This window comes from Zalophus californianus, chromosome 15 (genome assembly GCF_009762305.2).
Source record: "Zalophus californianus isolate mZalCal1 chromosome 15, mZalCal1.pri.v2, whole genome shotgun sequence".
Lineage (NCBI taxonomy): Eukaryota > Metazoa > Chordata > Mammalia > Carnivora > Otariidae > Zalophus > Zalophus californianus.
In genome coordinates, this window is record NC_045609.1 from 5,708,507 (window position 1) to 5,725,851 (window position 17,345).

Consider the following 17,345-nt stretch of genomic DNA (forward strand, 5'->3'; position numbering starts at 1 on the left):
TACTCGCACGCTCTCTCTCCCTCTCTCTGGCTCTCGTGAGCATGTGTGCTCTCAAAATCTTTTTTAAAGGTAGGGAAATAAACGATTAAGTTATGATAGAAAATTTTAATTAAGTTTGGTCATCTAAGTTTTTAATAATATCTATCATTTCCTTTGGGGATATTATACACATCTCTTAACAGCCCTGCAAAATAAATGGTACTTAAGTATAGTTAACCTGGGAGTGCGAAGGAGAGAGGAGTATTATAATAAAACAAAGAGATTGGGACATATAGTAGAGATGACGCTCCAGCAAGGGAAATATTACTTCTTGGTGGAATGGGGTTAGTATCTGTGGAAGAGGCGGCTTTTGGTTGGATCTTAAAAAAAAAATAATAATAAATAAATAAATAATTAAATAAGATTTGAACACTGATGGGAAGAACAAAGAAGAGGGCACAGAGGCAGTGAGTCATCTAAAAGCACGGGGACTGAGGGACCGGCTGGGCCCAGGGACCTGTTGGGTTTGCCCGCGGCAAGAAGACCCCAGGCTGGCAGAGCAGGCGGAGGTGGCTGTGGGAGAGCTTTGAACATCCAGCTCATGAGGCTGGGCATAATTCAAGAGCTGCCGGGAGCCACGGGAGGGTTAGAGAGAACCCAGGTAGCCAGAGTCATCATTTAGGAAGATGAGAGCTGGCCCCAGGCAACGCTGGTCCCCGTGCCGCCTTCACGAATGACATGGACCTGATGCTTTCCAGAGTGGCTGGAGGGCAAGCGACAGTCCACGCCTACCTCTCATCCTACCAGTTAGACGTCACCTGCTCTAAACTGGCCAACTAGATGTGTTCCCACACTCCGGACAACGAACCTTTATTGCTTCAGGTTTGAACTGTCAGAGCAGATAACCAATGTACGCAGCTCTGAAAATACAACAGAAATGAAAGCATATGCGTGCTCAATTAGAATACCACCACCAACACAGTGAGACTTCATCGCCTCACCTAGTGCCTCTAAAAAGGTTTCTGTGGGTCATGGGACACAGCATGGACACTTATCCCATTTTCTTGAGAAAAGAAAACTGTGGAAGCTGAAACCTACATCCCAAGTGCCCAACGCTTAGGTACGTGCGACAGAGAACAGTCTCTGCCCTACAGGCGAGGATTTTATCAATTACCAGTTGGGATCTTTCTCTGTTAGGGCTGCATCAGAAGAAATCAGTAACTTGCACTTTGAATTTGCATTTTTTAAGTTTTTATTTCTTCAGTCTCTCTCGGTCCCTCTATTCTCTATTCCCCCACACCCATACCTATATATATATATATATATATACACACACACATATACATATATATACAAACACGTTTATTGACATACACAAACGTAGACCTATAGACACCCACACACGCACGGCACCTGAGTAATTTCCTTGCAAACTATACTAAACTCCAAACAGAAACTTACATTTCTACTTCTAAGGGTTCCATCCAATCACGTTCCAGAAAAATCCCAACCCCCTACTGATAGTTATATTTTAATATATTATTATTACTTGATATCAAATTAGAATTTTATTGTCCCTTTAGCAGGAATATAAAGAAATGTGTGGAAATGAAAAATGTATAAAGAATGAATCAGGAAATATATTACATAAAATACTCAAGTAAAGACTATTAAAACTGCATAAGAAAATGCAACAGATACCTGTCATGATGTATCACTGAAATGAAATGGGATTTAGATTTAGTTCCAGTGAAACCATTTCTTCACCAAAAAAATATTAAATGAAAAAGCCAGTTTAATATTCTAGCTCTGAAAAATGAGACAAGTGACACTACACCACCTCTTTAGCAAACCATCTGTATATCACTATTTAAGAATGGTTCAGTTTTCAAAAGAAAAAAAAACCAAAATAACTGCTTTTTGGAAAAAAGTCAATATTCTTTTAAATGATAAAATAATGCGTTTTCTTTAAAGTTAGCTTAGAGACAAAGAAAGGCATTTCAGTGAATATCAGTATATTCCTCAGAAATGAAAAGCTGTTTTCTTATTCCAGTTCCCATGCTATACTGAATTATGATAATATACGGTATCAAGAAAAGCTTTTGATATTTCAGAACTAAAACATAAAACAAATTTAATTTGGGAAATTAAACTCAGGATTGAAGGATAATGAGCTTCATCTTGGAACTTTTCCATCTTAGTCATCTGACCTTTAACATGGAATTTTATACGAGAGGATTTAATCAGAAGAGGTGCCCCAGACATATTAACTGATAGTTAGGGATGGACTCCATTACCCTTTTTGTTCAAATTCTCCTTTGTTTCTCTGAGCGTCACTCGTCCATGAGAATGTTCAGTGAAACTCTCAAGTTCTGACTTATTCACCAATCGTGGAAATTGGTACCAGAAACAGAAAGAAGCCCGTCCAAAATCTTGTGCTTCCACAAATCTGTAGGCTATTCAGCCTAAGACGAAGGCAAAGGCCTTCCCTGGGCCGCATGTCCAAGAAGAGGGTTTGAATAGACAATGAGCGCCCTCGGAAGAAGAAAATAAAGCAACCTACCTTTTTAAAAATTCCATATACTCGGTATGCTTGATGAGTCCTGTCCTCATCATGATTGTTTGAAAACATTGTCGATCAATGGCCCAGAGTTTCACATTTACAAGAGCTGGAGAAAAAAAAAAGAAAGAAAGAAAAAAATTAAACAATTTCAACCGTGAACCACATCACGCAGAAGAGGGATTCAGGAGAGTTATGGAGATGATGAGCCCTCATTTACACTTGATACCATTGTGCTATCCTGTTTTGTTAAGGAGGCAAGTATTCTTACAGGCAAAATGTAGTTCATAATTTTCCATCTAGTGTTATTGCCTAATAGGAAGATTCTTGTTGCTCTTCTGTCCTTAAGGGATGGGAATGCCTAAGTACACACTGAAAAAATTTAGTACTTTCAAGACTATCCATGAACAAAATCACATAGAAAGAAAGATTCACAATTAATAACACTCCCTCGTAATTACCTGGGATGGTGTTCATGACTCAAATGATCACATTTTCATTGTAAAAGGTAGAGGTGAAACTCAATCTTCAGGCTTTGGGGTGAATTTAATATAATAGAAATAATTGCACAATGATTTCTACATGAAACTCATTTTTGCAAATTGTAACCTGTGCCCAAAGTTGTCCTGTGAGGTTCTACCAGGTGTGTTTGTTGAATTTTAATTTCTAGTCTCTCATGTACACAGTCTTTGACAATAATAGTGTTGAAATGGAATACCATAGAAGTTCACCATTTGATCTAAGACCATTCGATCTATTAAGACACAAGTTTTGGAAAGAGATGCTATAGGGTAACAGAACGATACAGAAGATAAACTTAGATTTTTAAAGAACACACTGAAAGTCTCCATAACAGAATCTGCGTGCTGGGCGTTCAAGACGCTTACTGTACTATGCTCTCTGTTTTTATGTATGTTTGCAAATTTTCATGATAGAAAATATTTTAAGTTAGCCCACAAATGAAGAAAGCCAATTCGGAGATCAGACCCGTGGAGGCTGAGGTAAGTAAGGATGCAGGGGTTGGAGCCAGACAAGGGAGGAGGGACAGTTTATAGTTTAATGAGCCGAACATGGAAATACTGAAGAGGACAATTCTCTCACTAAGCCCACTGAATGTAATGGATGGAGATCTGGGGGTAGGGGACAGGGGCAGAGTATTAGGCTGCAGGTGTGACACACAGGGAGGGGCCATGAGTAACACAGAGCAATGGAGGGAAAGACGAGAAAGCAAATACCGTGTTCTAGAGCAAAGCCCTAACTTTGAATCTTATCTAATTTTTCCTCGCAGAATTGTTTGAAGCTAAGAAACTAGAACATGACTTCTCCCTTAGCCTGCTCTTTATTGGAGAATAAAAGGTGCTCAGTTAATGAGAAAATGAACAAAGCATCAAAGGCTGATGTGCACATGGCTCCATGCCAAGCAGCCTTTAAAAATGAACCATCATCCAAAACAAAGCTCCTGGCACAGGCGCACCCCAGCTACATTCTAGTTTCTTGGCTGAATCCAGGCTCATTTCCAGAACACCTGTTCACTTGAGACAAACCCTAAGACTGGATGACATGACCACGAAGGAGTGCCAATTTAGGATTCACCAGGAGTCTTTTAGAAATGACAGGAGCTGAGCTGGGGAGGGGGGGGGGAGGAGAGGGAGAGAGAGAGAGAGAGAGAGAGAGAGAGAGAGAGAGAGAGAGAGAAGAGCACAAGAGCAGGTCTGGGGAGCCCAGGCAGGGATACCACAAACTGAAAAGGGGGAGACTCTGCGGGTCGCTCCGTATTTTCTTTTAATTTATTTGAGAGAGAGAGAGAGAGAGAGAGAGAGAGAGAGAGAACACCTACACAAGCAGGAGGAGCGGCAGGCAGAGGAAGAGGGAGAAGCAGACTCCCCGCGGAGCAGGGAGCCCAATGCAGGGCTCGATCCCAGGACCCTGAGATCATGACCTGAGCCGAAGGCAGACGTTTTACCCACTGAGCCACCCAGGTGCCCTGGGGTTGCTCCATAATCTGAGAGCGAGTTGCTGCAGGGGAACCTGGAAACCAGATATAGGAAGCAGGGATTCATGTGATGAACAACAGAAGGCTGCTAGAGATCTTAAAACAAAGGGAAGAACCAGAATTTAAGAATATACCACAGATACATGAAAAGTGTTTGAATGCTTACAAGAAAAAAAAAAAAAAACCAATTCTATATTCATCATCATTCTTAACTGTTCCTAGGTATTTCCAGCACACAAAGTCCTCCTCCAAAGGATAAATTAGGATACACCAATTTTACTTTAAACATAGGGGCAATGCAAATAGTTGTACTATCAAATATATACATCTTGCACTGTACCTCGAAGGTCCAGTTAGAAGCAGATTTAAGGGAGCTCAAGCATGCATGCATGCGACGGCTCTGCCCTGCAGACAGACTTCACCAGCATCCTCCCAGCAGCAGTATATAAAAATTTCTATTATAGGCTCTTACACCAACTGATAGGATCACAGTGATAGCTGATAAAGACTAATCTAGGAGGGGCATAAATTGGCTTCAAAAGCACCCTAGTCAAGCAGAAAACAGACCAACACTGCCACTGCCAAGTAACACTTTATGTAAAAACCAGAAGGCAGAGCAGAAATAGGACAGAAATGGAGAAAAATGGTTCTGGTCATGTGCTGCGTGCACAATTTCAAACAAGGAGTAGTAAGTACCAAGCAGAGGTCATGGCACTCAGGAGTTAAGTGAGGAGGGTCGGGGGTGTGTGGGTGTGGGTGTGGACACACCCACACCCTCACCCGTGAACACACGTGTTGTGACCAAGTTTTCTGCAACAGTTTGAGTCTGAGTTCACACTTGGAGGCCAGGCTCTGTCCCTGGTCCCTCCTGATGAGCCAGGTTTCTGCCCTGTGTCGCTATCTAGAGCACGTTACCAATATTGTTCACGATGTCTGCTATGTCTAGATCATGTTTCCTCGAGTACGTTGGTCTGTTACTCCCAGAGAAAAGTCCATGTCTCATTTCTTATAACTTCTCCCTACTCATGAAATTAGCTTTTCATTTGCTAAGCATTGGGTCTATCTGTTAATATAATTTATGTATATAAAGTTCACCTAAGGAAAAATTAAGCCTAGGTGGACTCTAATGTTACATTAATTCAGTTAGGTATTTTAATCAGGCCTCATAATCCATGTATTAAAAAATGAGCTCTAAAAATAAGTTCACAGAATCCAATAATTTCATTTTATCTTCTGATTCCCATTTACATGGGCTATTGGAATGTCTCTAAGTAAAACTGTTTCAGATATTTTGCATGATAATGAACATGGCTTGATGAGACTGCGAATTTTCCATGACCTTGGGCGAGATGCCAAAACCTTTTCTGTATTCAGCCAATATACCTATTGGTCAAGTCAGCATTTCACAGGTGGGCAAGCCTGACTAATATTCACCTCGCCTTGTTATCAAGAATGTGGTCATATTCGAGTTGTGATTAACGTCTTGCTTCTTCAACAGCCCGCTGGAGCGTAAGTCTGCTGCTTCCATACCTTACAGACCATTTGAAAAAATTAGAAAACAAAACAATCTTTCCATGTACCTTTGATTTTAAGTGGTGTATTAATCTCTGTAGGGAACAGGCACTTGACAAAAAAAGTTCCTGTGATTTTCTTCATGATTACAGTTGAACATGTAAGTCTCAAGGGCATCAGGCAGATGAAGTGTTGGGAACGGAGCTTCCCTTTTGTTCAAGTATGTATCTAAAATTCGCTGCTGAAACAGTGATCATTTCTTCAGTTAAAGGCCACATTGAACTCAGAGGAAAATAGGCCAATTCCCATTCCTCTGAGATCTCTAAGTGCAGGAGTCCATTAAGAACACCTTCAACACAGGCCACAGTTGGCCTAGAATTTGCCTGACACTAAGATACTACAGAGGGGGAGCTGCAAAACTGTGCTAGACTCTCATCACAAATCTGGGCTTGGCTTAAATTCTATTGGGGAATCCACCCGCTGTGCAATTCAAATTTTGGACGAATACTGAGAAAGCATGTGTGGGTATACAACACTTACAGTCTCAATATTTATTCAGCCCATATTTATTTTATACTATTCTAGCCAACACTGGTGCTATATATAAGGGATAGAAAGCAAACATATAGCTCCTGCCTTTAAGCACCTTGTGATCTAGGACAGAGGCCAACAAACTGTGGTCCGTGCCAGACCGGGCCCGTGGTCAGTTTTTATACAGCATGCTAGCCATGAATGGGTTTTGTATTCTTAAATGGCTGAAATTCTTAAAAAGAAAAATATTTCCTGACACATGAGAATTCTAGGAAACAAATTCAGTGCCCATAAAACATCTGATTAGAACACAGCCAAGCCCATTTGTTTCCATATTGTCTCTGACGGAATGGAGTCGTTTTGACAGATAGTATCTGGCCCCTTGCAGGAAACACTTGCCATCTCCTCGTCTCCCATAATCGAACAGCCCATGAAGATTGAGTACCAGCAGTGGGGAAGTATCTGGGGGCTGTGAGTACACAGCTAAGGCCTCCCAGTCTCCCCTGCTCCCTGTGGGGAAGAGCTGAGAAGGGCTGATTCAAGGCACTGCAGAAGACCATCTCCTAAACCCTGGTTCTTCACCTGGTGCTATGGATGGAATAGGTCTCCCCCAAATTCAGAAGTTAAAGGCTTAATTTCCATCGTGATGGTACTTCCAGACAGGGCCCATAGGAGGTACATAAAGTTCTGGTAATAATTCCAATGGGGCAGGGTTGGGGGAGTTCCCCCACACCAACAAACAACTCTGAGGACACCAGTTTGATGTTCTACAATTCAACTCAATTCTGACACTATCTACCCAGAGGTGGCATCAGACCCTGAAGTTTCACTCTTGAAAAACTGCCTCCCCTCCTCCTACCCTGAGAGGCCAGTCGACAGCCCCTGTGCTTGCCAATAACGACATGGAGAGATGTAGAACACCATTAAAGGTTAGGGAAGTGCAAATCAAAACCTCAATGAGATACTACTTCACACCCATTAGATGTGAACACATTAGAACTCTCGTGCATTGTTGGTGGGAATGGGCAATGTTGGAGACACCATGGAAAATGGTATAGCAGTTCCTTAAAAAAAAAAAAATTACACATAGACTTAGCATAGGATCCAACAATCCTGCGTCTAGATATATACCCCAAGTAACTGAAAACAGAGACATGAATATTTATTCGTACACTAATGTTCAGAGCAGCATTATTCACCATAGTCAAAAGGTTGAAATAACCCAAACATCCTTCAAAGGATGGATGGATATCGGAGATGCGGCCCATATACACAATGGAAGATTATTCAGCCTTATGAAAGGAATGAAAATCTGACACATGCTACATCACGGGTGAACACTGAAAATGTCCTACTAAGTGAAATAAGCCAGACACAGAATGACAAGCACTGCATGATTCCATTGCCATGAGGTACCTAGAATCATCTGATTCGTAGAGACAGCAAGGAGAATCATGGTTACCAGGCTGGGGCAGGGCATAGGGAGGTGGTGCTTGATGGGGACAGTTCCAGTTCAGGATGAGGCAAAATTCCCTCAGATGGACGGTGGTAAGGGTTACACTACAATATGAATGTCCTTAATGGCACTGAATTGCACTTAAAAATGGTTAGAGTATGTTATAGGTTATGTATATTTTACCACAACGCACAAAAAGTTGATCAACGGATTTACTTTGCTAGATTCGTAAATTCAACGTGTTTCAGGTTTTGTTTGGTTTTTAATTTTCCTTGAGACACTCACCAATAAAGAAACTGACATTTGGTATTTCCAAGACAGAGTTCAAATTCCATACGCAGACCTAGTGGCATTTCCCAAGTCTCCCCGCCCTCAAGCTTGCCGACACCCTTCACGTTAATGCCTATCTGCCCCAGGCCCCTGCTCAAGCTGATGCTGATCCCTGAAACTAGAGGGACCCTCTACCTGCTGGTCTCCTAAAACACTCATTCATCCCTGCAAGGCTCAGCTCGAAGTTATTTTTATTCTTTTCCCTCTTCAGACATTTCCAAGTATTTTGCAAGCTTGTTTATATTTCCCTAGCCCTTGATAATTTTGAATACGGGCTGACGAATAGGATAGCCACTAACTTTATGTGGTCATGGAGTCCTTAAAATAAGGCTAATGGAAATTGAAATGTGCTGTGTCGATTACACACAGAATTTGGAAGACTGTACGGAAAGAGAACATAAAATGTCTTATAATTATATACTGGTTACATGTTAAAAATATTTGATGTACTAAGTAAAAATGTACTCTAAAAATTACACCTGTTTCTTTTTGCTTTTTACTTTTTTGTATGGCTGGTGCATGATGTGACATGAGTATCAGGTGTACAACGTAGTGATTCGACTTCTCTAGGTCATGCTATGTTCACACGTCGTTACCATGTTACCATATTAATGACATTACAGTATCAGTGATGATATTCCCTGTGTTGTACCCCTCATTCCCAGGACTTCATTCCATTACAGGAAGCCTATACCTCCCTCCCCATTCACCCCCTTTTCCCCAATTCTGCCCCTCTCCCCTCTGGTAACCGTCCATTTTTTCTCTGTACTTACAGGTCTGATTCTGCTTGTTTATCCATTTGTTTGTTTGGGTTTTTTGTTTTTGGAGTTATGAGCAGAATTGTATGGTATTTGTCTCAATCTGACTTATTTCACTTAGTAGGGTACCTGCTAGGTCCACCCATGTTGTCACAAATTGCAAGATCTCATCCTTTAAGGCTGCATCTTTCCTTTTATCCTTTTTAATGTGATTACAAGAAAATTTGATATTACATATATTGCTCACATCACGTTTCTGTCCATACTGCTCTAGAACAGTAATACTCATTATCACTTCTTCACATGCTTTTCTTATCCTGTAAGATGGCACAAATTAAGAGCTCACCAAGTATTTTCCAAACTGAATTTTGTGTATGCGCGCGCGTGCCGAACATTCCAAATAAAATCCATGTCTATCCTTCTACTTCATAGGAAAATCAACAGAGACCATCATAGTCCCTATGGGGAGAACCTGTTTTAAGTGTGAGCTATGTCTGCCCGTCTTTCTCCTGCAGTGAACATTAGTGTTCTGACAAGGATTCAAGTAACTTATTCTTCCCCATGTCAGCCCCTGTTTGCAAGAAACATTTTCAGAAAATAGGTGGGTCTCATCGGAAACTTTCCATTGATCCATACTTTGTCTAAATGGACTAGAAGCTTCTGGGGGCTCAGTGCCTAAGGAAGGCCAAGGAAAGGGGCGATGAGCTCACCCTAAAACTTCACCTTCCACATTTGAGAGTGCCAGCTCACACCATAAAGGTGCTTTACTGCAGACTCGAGGGCTCCCAGAAGCTTTATTTTACCATGACCCCCATCTCCCAATGCTTGAATCATCTGTGATCCCTCAGATACGTAAAGGGACACATCAGAGGCTTGGAGGGGGTCCATGGAGCCCACAATTGCTTCCAACATTAAGGCATATGTTAGCCTGAAGTCAAATTCCAACTGCCAGAATGTTCTGAGACAAATGCTTCATAATTAGAAAAGGCCATTTGCTGTGTCCAATGCATCTGGAACACAATGAAGTCTCCATTGTGCAAACCTGCCTCACCATGAGTATGGGGGTGATACTGTAAACTTTCTTGCCTAGAATATATCCTGTGAAGATAATGGATTGTCAAGTTGAATACTGCAGGTCATCATCATCAACTTAGACAAATCATTAGCAAGCAGTGTCACCACTGCTTTCAATCTTGGCTCCAATTATTTTTCTCTACTTAGGACATTCCTAGTAGCCCTCCAAGTCACAGGTCAAAGATCACTTTCTCCATGAAGATTTTCCAGTTCACGCTGGCTAGAAATCAGTTAGTCAATCAGTGTGAGTGTGTGTGTGTCTCACAGCCTCCTGATTGTGCCTCCTGGCTCTGCCTCGCTTCACAGGTATTCACATATAGGATTTACATCACACACCAGTCTTATTGTGAGCTCTTCACAATACCCAAAAAAGGCTGTAGGGTAAGTTAGCGACTAGGTTTTAAGGGGGATACCATCTGGAGAAAAGATGAAGCCTCAGAGGATATTCAGTCTGCATAAGAGGGAAAACTCAGTAACTGTCCTAAAAGATTTGATGGGTTTATTAGATATTGAGTAAATTCAAAGGAGCTGTTTATAAGAGAATTAAGGGCTGGTCTGAAATTACGAGCCAGGAGACCATTTCTGTAAACATTGCACACGTTTGCATTTACTGAGACCTCTCCACATGTCAAGAACTCTACTAGGTACCAGTGACAACAATGAACAAGACACAGACCTTGTTCTCAGGCACCTCCTCCCTGCAGAAAGTGAACTTGACCTTTCCTCCTTATTTACACACCTACCTCTATATTATTCCACCTTATGCTAATAGTGTTAATTGCTCCATCTCAAGGCAAATTTGAACCAACCCACCATGCACTGTTTCTGGTGGTCTACGTGGCAATTCCTTCTGACTTGTCCAGGACAGAACTACACCAGTAATTAGAATTCACAGCACTGGTGATTAAGACTCAACGTAAAGACAGAAGGAGTATCATACAAAGAAGCTTCCCATCGCAGGAAGTGTTCTGGTAGACTTGCTAGAAAGGAGGGGAGAAAAGATTCCTGAATCAGACCATGTGAATTGGAGGGGCGCCTGGGTGGCTCAGCCGGTTAAGCATCTGCCTTTGGCTCAGGTCATGATCTCCGTGTCCTGGGATCCAGTCTCACTAGGCAAGGAGCCCACTTCTCGCTTTGCCTGCTCGTGTTCTGACAAAGTCTTAAAAAAAAAAAAAAAAAAAGGTGAATTGGATCACCTCAAAGGAGCAACTAAACCAGGACACTTTACAGCAGCTAACAGATCCCTATGGAGAGCAGAGAGCCCTAGATCTGCGTGAAGTACAGGCTGATAGTTATCTTGAACAATAGCTCTCCCCCATATGGGGTATTGTACGAAAGGATGGTAGTTTAGGGATACGCGGGTGTCTAGAAAAAGGGTGGTACCATTTGTTGGCTTTTACGAGGGAAATGGTGCCTCAGTCAATACTTTATGCACAAACTTCAAGACTCAGGAACATGTCGGGGGGGGGGGTGGGGAAACAAACCAACCATGAGAGAGCAGGCTGGAGAGTGAAAACCAGCCATCTGGAGCCCGGCTTGTGTGAGTATCTTTACACCACAGAGGAACTGCAGGGCCTGGGACACGTAGTTTAGGCTTTCATCACACTATTTTAGGAAACAGATAACATGTGCCTGGTGAAACTGTTTTCAGATGGGAGTCATAACTTTGCGTAGATGCGCAGCATGATATCGGGCACCTAAGATGTCCTTCACTCATGGATGTCCTTCGGTGATGTTACCATCTTATAAATACACAAGAAACAGAACCCTGTAGGGTACTGACAAGGATTCTCTTTCAACTTTCTCAGAATGCCAAGTGTTGAGCAGTCATGAAGTTGGCTCACGACCTCTGAATAATGAAAAGAAACATCACCTGCTGGATTGCGCACGGGTTTAGGCAGGCGTCCAGGTTAAGAGGGAAATTAAGATAAGACAGAGAGTGTTAATACGGTGTCAAAGACAAGAAGGCTGGCTTTCAGCAGCACAGAATACTTTGAAAGCTAGAAGGTGGTCTCATTCATCTTTCTAGCCCCAGTGCCCTGTACTCCCAGGTCCTGACACATGGCAAAAAGCCAATCAGTGTTGACTAAATGAGTAACTCCTACATATTCCTGCCTAACACTTTTAAGTACAAAGGTCTCATGACTCTTCATTTCTGGACAGTTCTTAATTCTACTATAAAAAAAAAAAGCCTTGGGCGCCTGGGTGGCTCAGTTGGTTTAAAAAAAAATAAAAAAGCCTTCTGTGATTTAATGGAAGTCAGAGCCCAGAAAAATTCTAGAATTGAATATTATTGAACAGATGGCTTGTGACCCTTTAGTAAAGGAAAAAAGAGGCTGGGTAGCCATTGCACTTTAACGAGGATCAATTTCAATGGGCTTTTTCATGTGTCGAGGATCCAGAGCACATCAAGGAGCCTCCAAACATGGCACATTTTGGGCCTTAAGCATAAGCTTCCTTCTCTGGCAAGTTACTGAGCTGGTTTTGCTGACAGCTCTTAGGGTGACACAATTTCCTACAGGTTGGCACATTTTCAACAGTGTGCCTAATTCAAAAATATCAGCACATAGTTGGTAAATGTCACTGCACATCTGTGCATAACAACAGATTTTAAGCCTGGAATCTCATTAAGGAAATGGGTATTACATCTGTAAGTCCTCTCATCAGTTCGATGGGCTGCATCCCTAAACACTACGCCAAGATGTCGAAAACACAGGCTTACGTATTTGCCGGAATGCAAGTAAACATCTTTGAGAAGTTACACTAAAAACTTTTCCTTACAAGTTGAACTATGGAACTTAAACTCAGAAATCAAGTCTCCCAAAAGAAGGGCTTCCCTCTTCCTGGTCCGTTCTTATAACTTACTGTTTCTCTTTTGCAAACAGTCTGTCTATATGCTAGAAGCCATACATTTGATGTATTTTTAATTAATCTTATTTCTTGAGGGGGAAAAAAAAATGAAGCTTTAAGATAAGGGGTCTATTAGCCCCCTGCTGTATCTCACCTACAGAGCTCACTGTTGATGGGCTTCAAAAGCTTCCCATTTTCCTCATATACCTCTCCATCACCTGAGTTCATTGCCACCTGAAGGCTAGACTCAACAGCCGTAATTTATGATCCCTTTCAAGTCCTCACATAAATATGAAAACCAAGGCTTCTGTCGAGGTCCCATTAAGAAAGTATATGACATAGCTGGTTAAAAACAAACAAACAAACAAACAGAGGCAGCGTTCCTGGGTGGCTGAATCAGTTAAGCATCCAATTCTTGCTTTCAGCTCAGGTCTTGATCTCAGGGTCGTGAGATCGAGCCATGGCATCGGACTCCATGGTGGGTATGGAGTGGGCTTAAGATTCTCCCCCACCCTCTGCCCCTCCCTTTCTCCCACTCTAAAAAGCAAAGCAAAACAAAAGAACAGAGGCAATACTACTTCACATTTTTTGCTAAGCACTGGTAGGCTTTGAAATAGAAGGTCTCTCTTGGCCCATCTCTTCTTCAGTCAATTATGTGTAATTGTCTAAGTCTGACAAAATTTTGGAAAATCTCATCAGGAAAGGGAGCTCTCAGTCTCCTCCGCTCCAGATGAAGTAGATGACATCAAGAAATGTCAAGTGAGCTCAGCTGTTTCACATTTTCAAAACTGTCTACTTTGGCATATTAGGAGAATGCCATTTTCTTTCTTGTGATGTTGCTCGTCTGGAAGTCGCATTGTGTGGCAAAGAAAACGGATCATCAACAACAATTAGCAAAACCAGTTTCAGAAGACCTGAACACAGAGGTTGGCTGGGCTATTACGCAATATAGAAACTGATACTTCTTTTATGTTCACAGATAAAAGCAGTGGTATCCCCTGTATTTTACAATAGGATGATGGGTTTCTTCGGGATAAAGAAAAATCTGCACTTCTAGAAGGAAGATCCTCCACTTAAACACACGAAACTCGCTCCCTTTTCTTGTGTGAAGCATCATTTTCACACAGTGGCACGAACTGTGAACACATGGAAGGGATATTCAGAGGGCAGTCTGGCAACCCAATGAGCTGCCCCTGGTCAGCAGAATCGTGCCAACTCCTTCGGCAAATAATGGCAGGCAAAGCGTAGCCTATTACTTGCTTACACGCCATTTAAGGATGTATATTAACTAAAAGGAGGTGAAGACTGGCGTGTAGGTATGCAGCAGAGTCACTTCTCAACGCCTGAGCCTGACCACAGCTGGGGCTTATATGGGCACGTTGTGCCAGCCAGCACTGGCTCTTCCTTGGGGAACCACCATGCTGGGTAACTCCATGGCGGCACACCAACACCACCCTACTCTCTGTACTTCCTCATCTTCCTTTCCTCTCTTCTGAGTCTGTGATCGATCAAGTCACATTTGTGCATAAGCTAGACCTTGAGTCTGGTCCCTGTCTGGAGGCCCAGAAGGAATTCTAAACTCCTTACAAATTGCTAATTTTGTCATGATCACCAGACAAACTCACATACTCATAGCACACACAGGAGATTAAAATCTTTAAGCCATTTGAATACAAATGTATGGTTTTCAGACAACTTCCATATAAGTGGTTCTAATTTTTGAAACAATACTTTAACAAGTTATAATTTCATTTCATCAGTTAAAACAAAACAAAACAAATCCACGGTACAGAGATATTGAGCGGTTTTATAAAGATAATCCAGCCAGGTGCTGACAGCTACAGAAGTCATCTCTCCAAGATCCTGCAGGGGCATTCTCAATCCACATAGCACATAAGTTCAACCACCATGACCAGAAATATTCAGATCAATGTGGTACTCATTTAAGATTTGCATTTTTCAAACTAGGTTTGAAATGCATTACATTTAGATTACTTCTACGTAAACTGCCTAATATCTGATACATTTCTAGTTGACTCGATCTAGTTCTTGAAAGTTACTTCTGAATGGTTAAAGATTCCAAAGCCCTGAGGAGAATTTAGAAGAACTGATACGTAAAGAGAAAGAAGTATTAAAGTCATTAAGTGAGGCTTTAATGTGTAAGTTATTTGTCCCACCAGTAAATATTTAGGAAATAAAAAATGCCACGTACTGTAGATATTATGGCAAACAATACAGATACATTTCCTGTCTTCTAGGAGCTTACGGTAATTAAGTGGAGGAGAGTAAACCAAGAAACACCACTGGGGTGTGGTGAGTGCCAGGCCTACCCGGCAGGTTCACAAGGTATGTGGGGAGCCTCTATCAGGCTCATCCAATCCAGCCCAGGGGGAGAAAATAGTTCCCTGAGCAGAGAGAGCTTACAATGAGGTCTGGAGAATGATAATTTGTCCCAATGAAGAAAGGAAAGTCTGGTCAAATCCCTGATTTAATGAAGCAAAACTTGACCGGACAGCTTTCAAAATATAAGGTGCCTGCGTGGCTCAGATGGTGAAGCATCCAACTCTTGGTTTCGGCTCAGGTCCTGATCTCGGGGTCCTGGGACTGAGCCCGGTGTCAGGCTCCATGCTCAGCAGGGAGTCTGCTTGAGGATTCTCTCTCCCTCTGCTCTCATGCTTGTGCATGCACTCTCTCAGGTAATTAAATCTTTTTAAAAATCCCATTTCTTCTTTCCTTTCATTCAACTCCATTCCCAGAATAGACACCCTTTATTCACTCAAGGTCATAAATTCCTGAAACACAATGCAATATATCTCTACTCCTCCCCGCTCAGTTCAGAAACAACAAATCCATCACCCTAGATGGCTGTCGATTTTGAGAGTTTTATAGAATCTAGCCATGACGGTAGACCTCAGACAAAAATCCAGTATCAAGGGGACCCTGGGTGGCTCAGTCGTTAAGTGTCTGCCTTCGGCTCAGGTCATGATCCCAGGGTCCTGGGATCGAGTCCCACATCGGGCTCCCTGCTCAGCGGGAAACCTGCTTCTCCCTCTCCCACTCCCCCTGCTTGTGTTCCCTCTCTCGCTGTCTCTCTCTGTCAAAATAAATAAATAAAATCTTTAAAAAAATCCAGTATCAAGAAACTCTCCACCTTCTGACTTCATGGATCCACTCCATTCTGAACCACTAGCGATTACCCCCATGCATCCTGACACCATCATCAGGTGCAGACTTCCAGGGATTTCAAACCTATTTTCTTAGGTATAATTAATACCACCTACTTTAAGGATGTAGCAAACCCTGAGAAATGGAGACAGTCCAGCTCAGACTCCATAACCCACGTGTTACACGTGCTTACAAATCATTACATTGTCAAGATAAAACGTTAACTGTCAGCCTGTTTGTCCACATTGGCTAAATGAGCCATCCCCAAATCATTGACTGAAGGAGCCAGCGCACTCTTTCTGTCCTATGCCCTCATCAGTGTGAGTTTATGTTTCTAAACATGGCAGGAGCATATGTTGTCTGTTCCGATACACATGCATGGAACATAGCATCTGGTTGACAACAGCCATCTACTGGAGGGCGACCCAGGTCATGTAGACTCCGACATGGAGCATGCTCAGTTGGGAGAAAAATCAACAGAACCGGCCTCGGTCTTGAATGTTCCTTGTGTGTTGTTTCCACCCGGTATTGCCCCATAGAAACTTGAAATCGTCACGCTAAATCAATTACACAACAAAGAGGCATTGATCAGTCATAGGTCGCACTGATGAAGGAAGCCAGGAATAGGTCTTAGGAGTCCAATTTCACCCTTGTGATTTTCTTTTTCCTGACTCTTCCAGCTTCCCTGGCCAGTGTTCTTATGCAATGGTTTTCCTTTCCTTACTTTTCCAATCAGGAAACAGTGACAAAGAGAAATGAAAACATGCCATGGAAGTGGAGAGACGCACACACAAAGGAAACCTTTGGCAACCGAAGACCAGAGTTTGTACCTGAAGGCACCACTATCCTTGCCTCTTGTGCACCAGTTACCCCTCGCCTATTGTCACAGTCAATTCTTTCTAGGGCGTGAATACAAAATACCAAGAAGGAATGAAAGAGCAACTTCTGAGAAGAACTTGAGATTGCCGCCAATGTGTTTATGTACAAATGATCAAATTATGATTTTATGGCTCAAGGAGGGGAAAAAAAAAAAAACCCCAGTGAGCAACCTGGATTCTAAGACATGTGAGGAGCATTTATTTTCATTAGTCATGGTCTTCACACTAATTGCTCGTCACAAGTCCGCCGCCTTCCATC

At 42.2% G+C, this 17,345-nt stretch overlaps 1 protein-coding gene across 2 annotated transcripts in view; it reads right to left on the reverse strand.

The window, feature by feature from the left end:
* Positions 1-17,345, reverse strand: part of PRKG1 (protein kinase cGMP-dependent 1) — a 1,248,815-nt gene that overhangs the window by 463,757 nt on the left and 767,713 nt on the right. For both annotated transcript variants that reach the window (XM_027593906.2, XM_027593897.2), the window contains exon 4: positions 2,543-2,648. In XM_027593906.2, the coding sequence (XP_027449707.1) occupies positions 2,543-2,648 (106 nt within the window). The remainder of the gene's footprint in view (positions 1-2,542; positions 2,649-17,345) is intronic.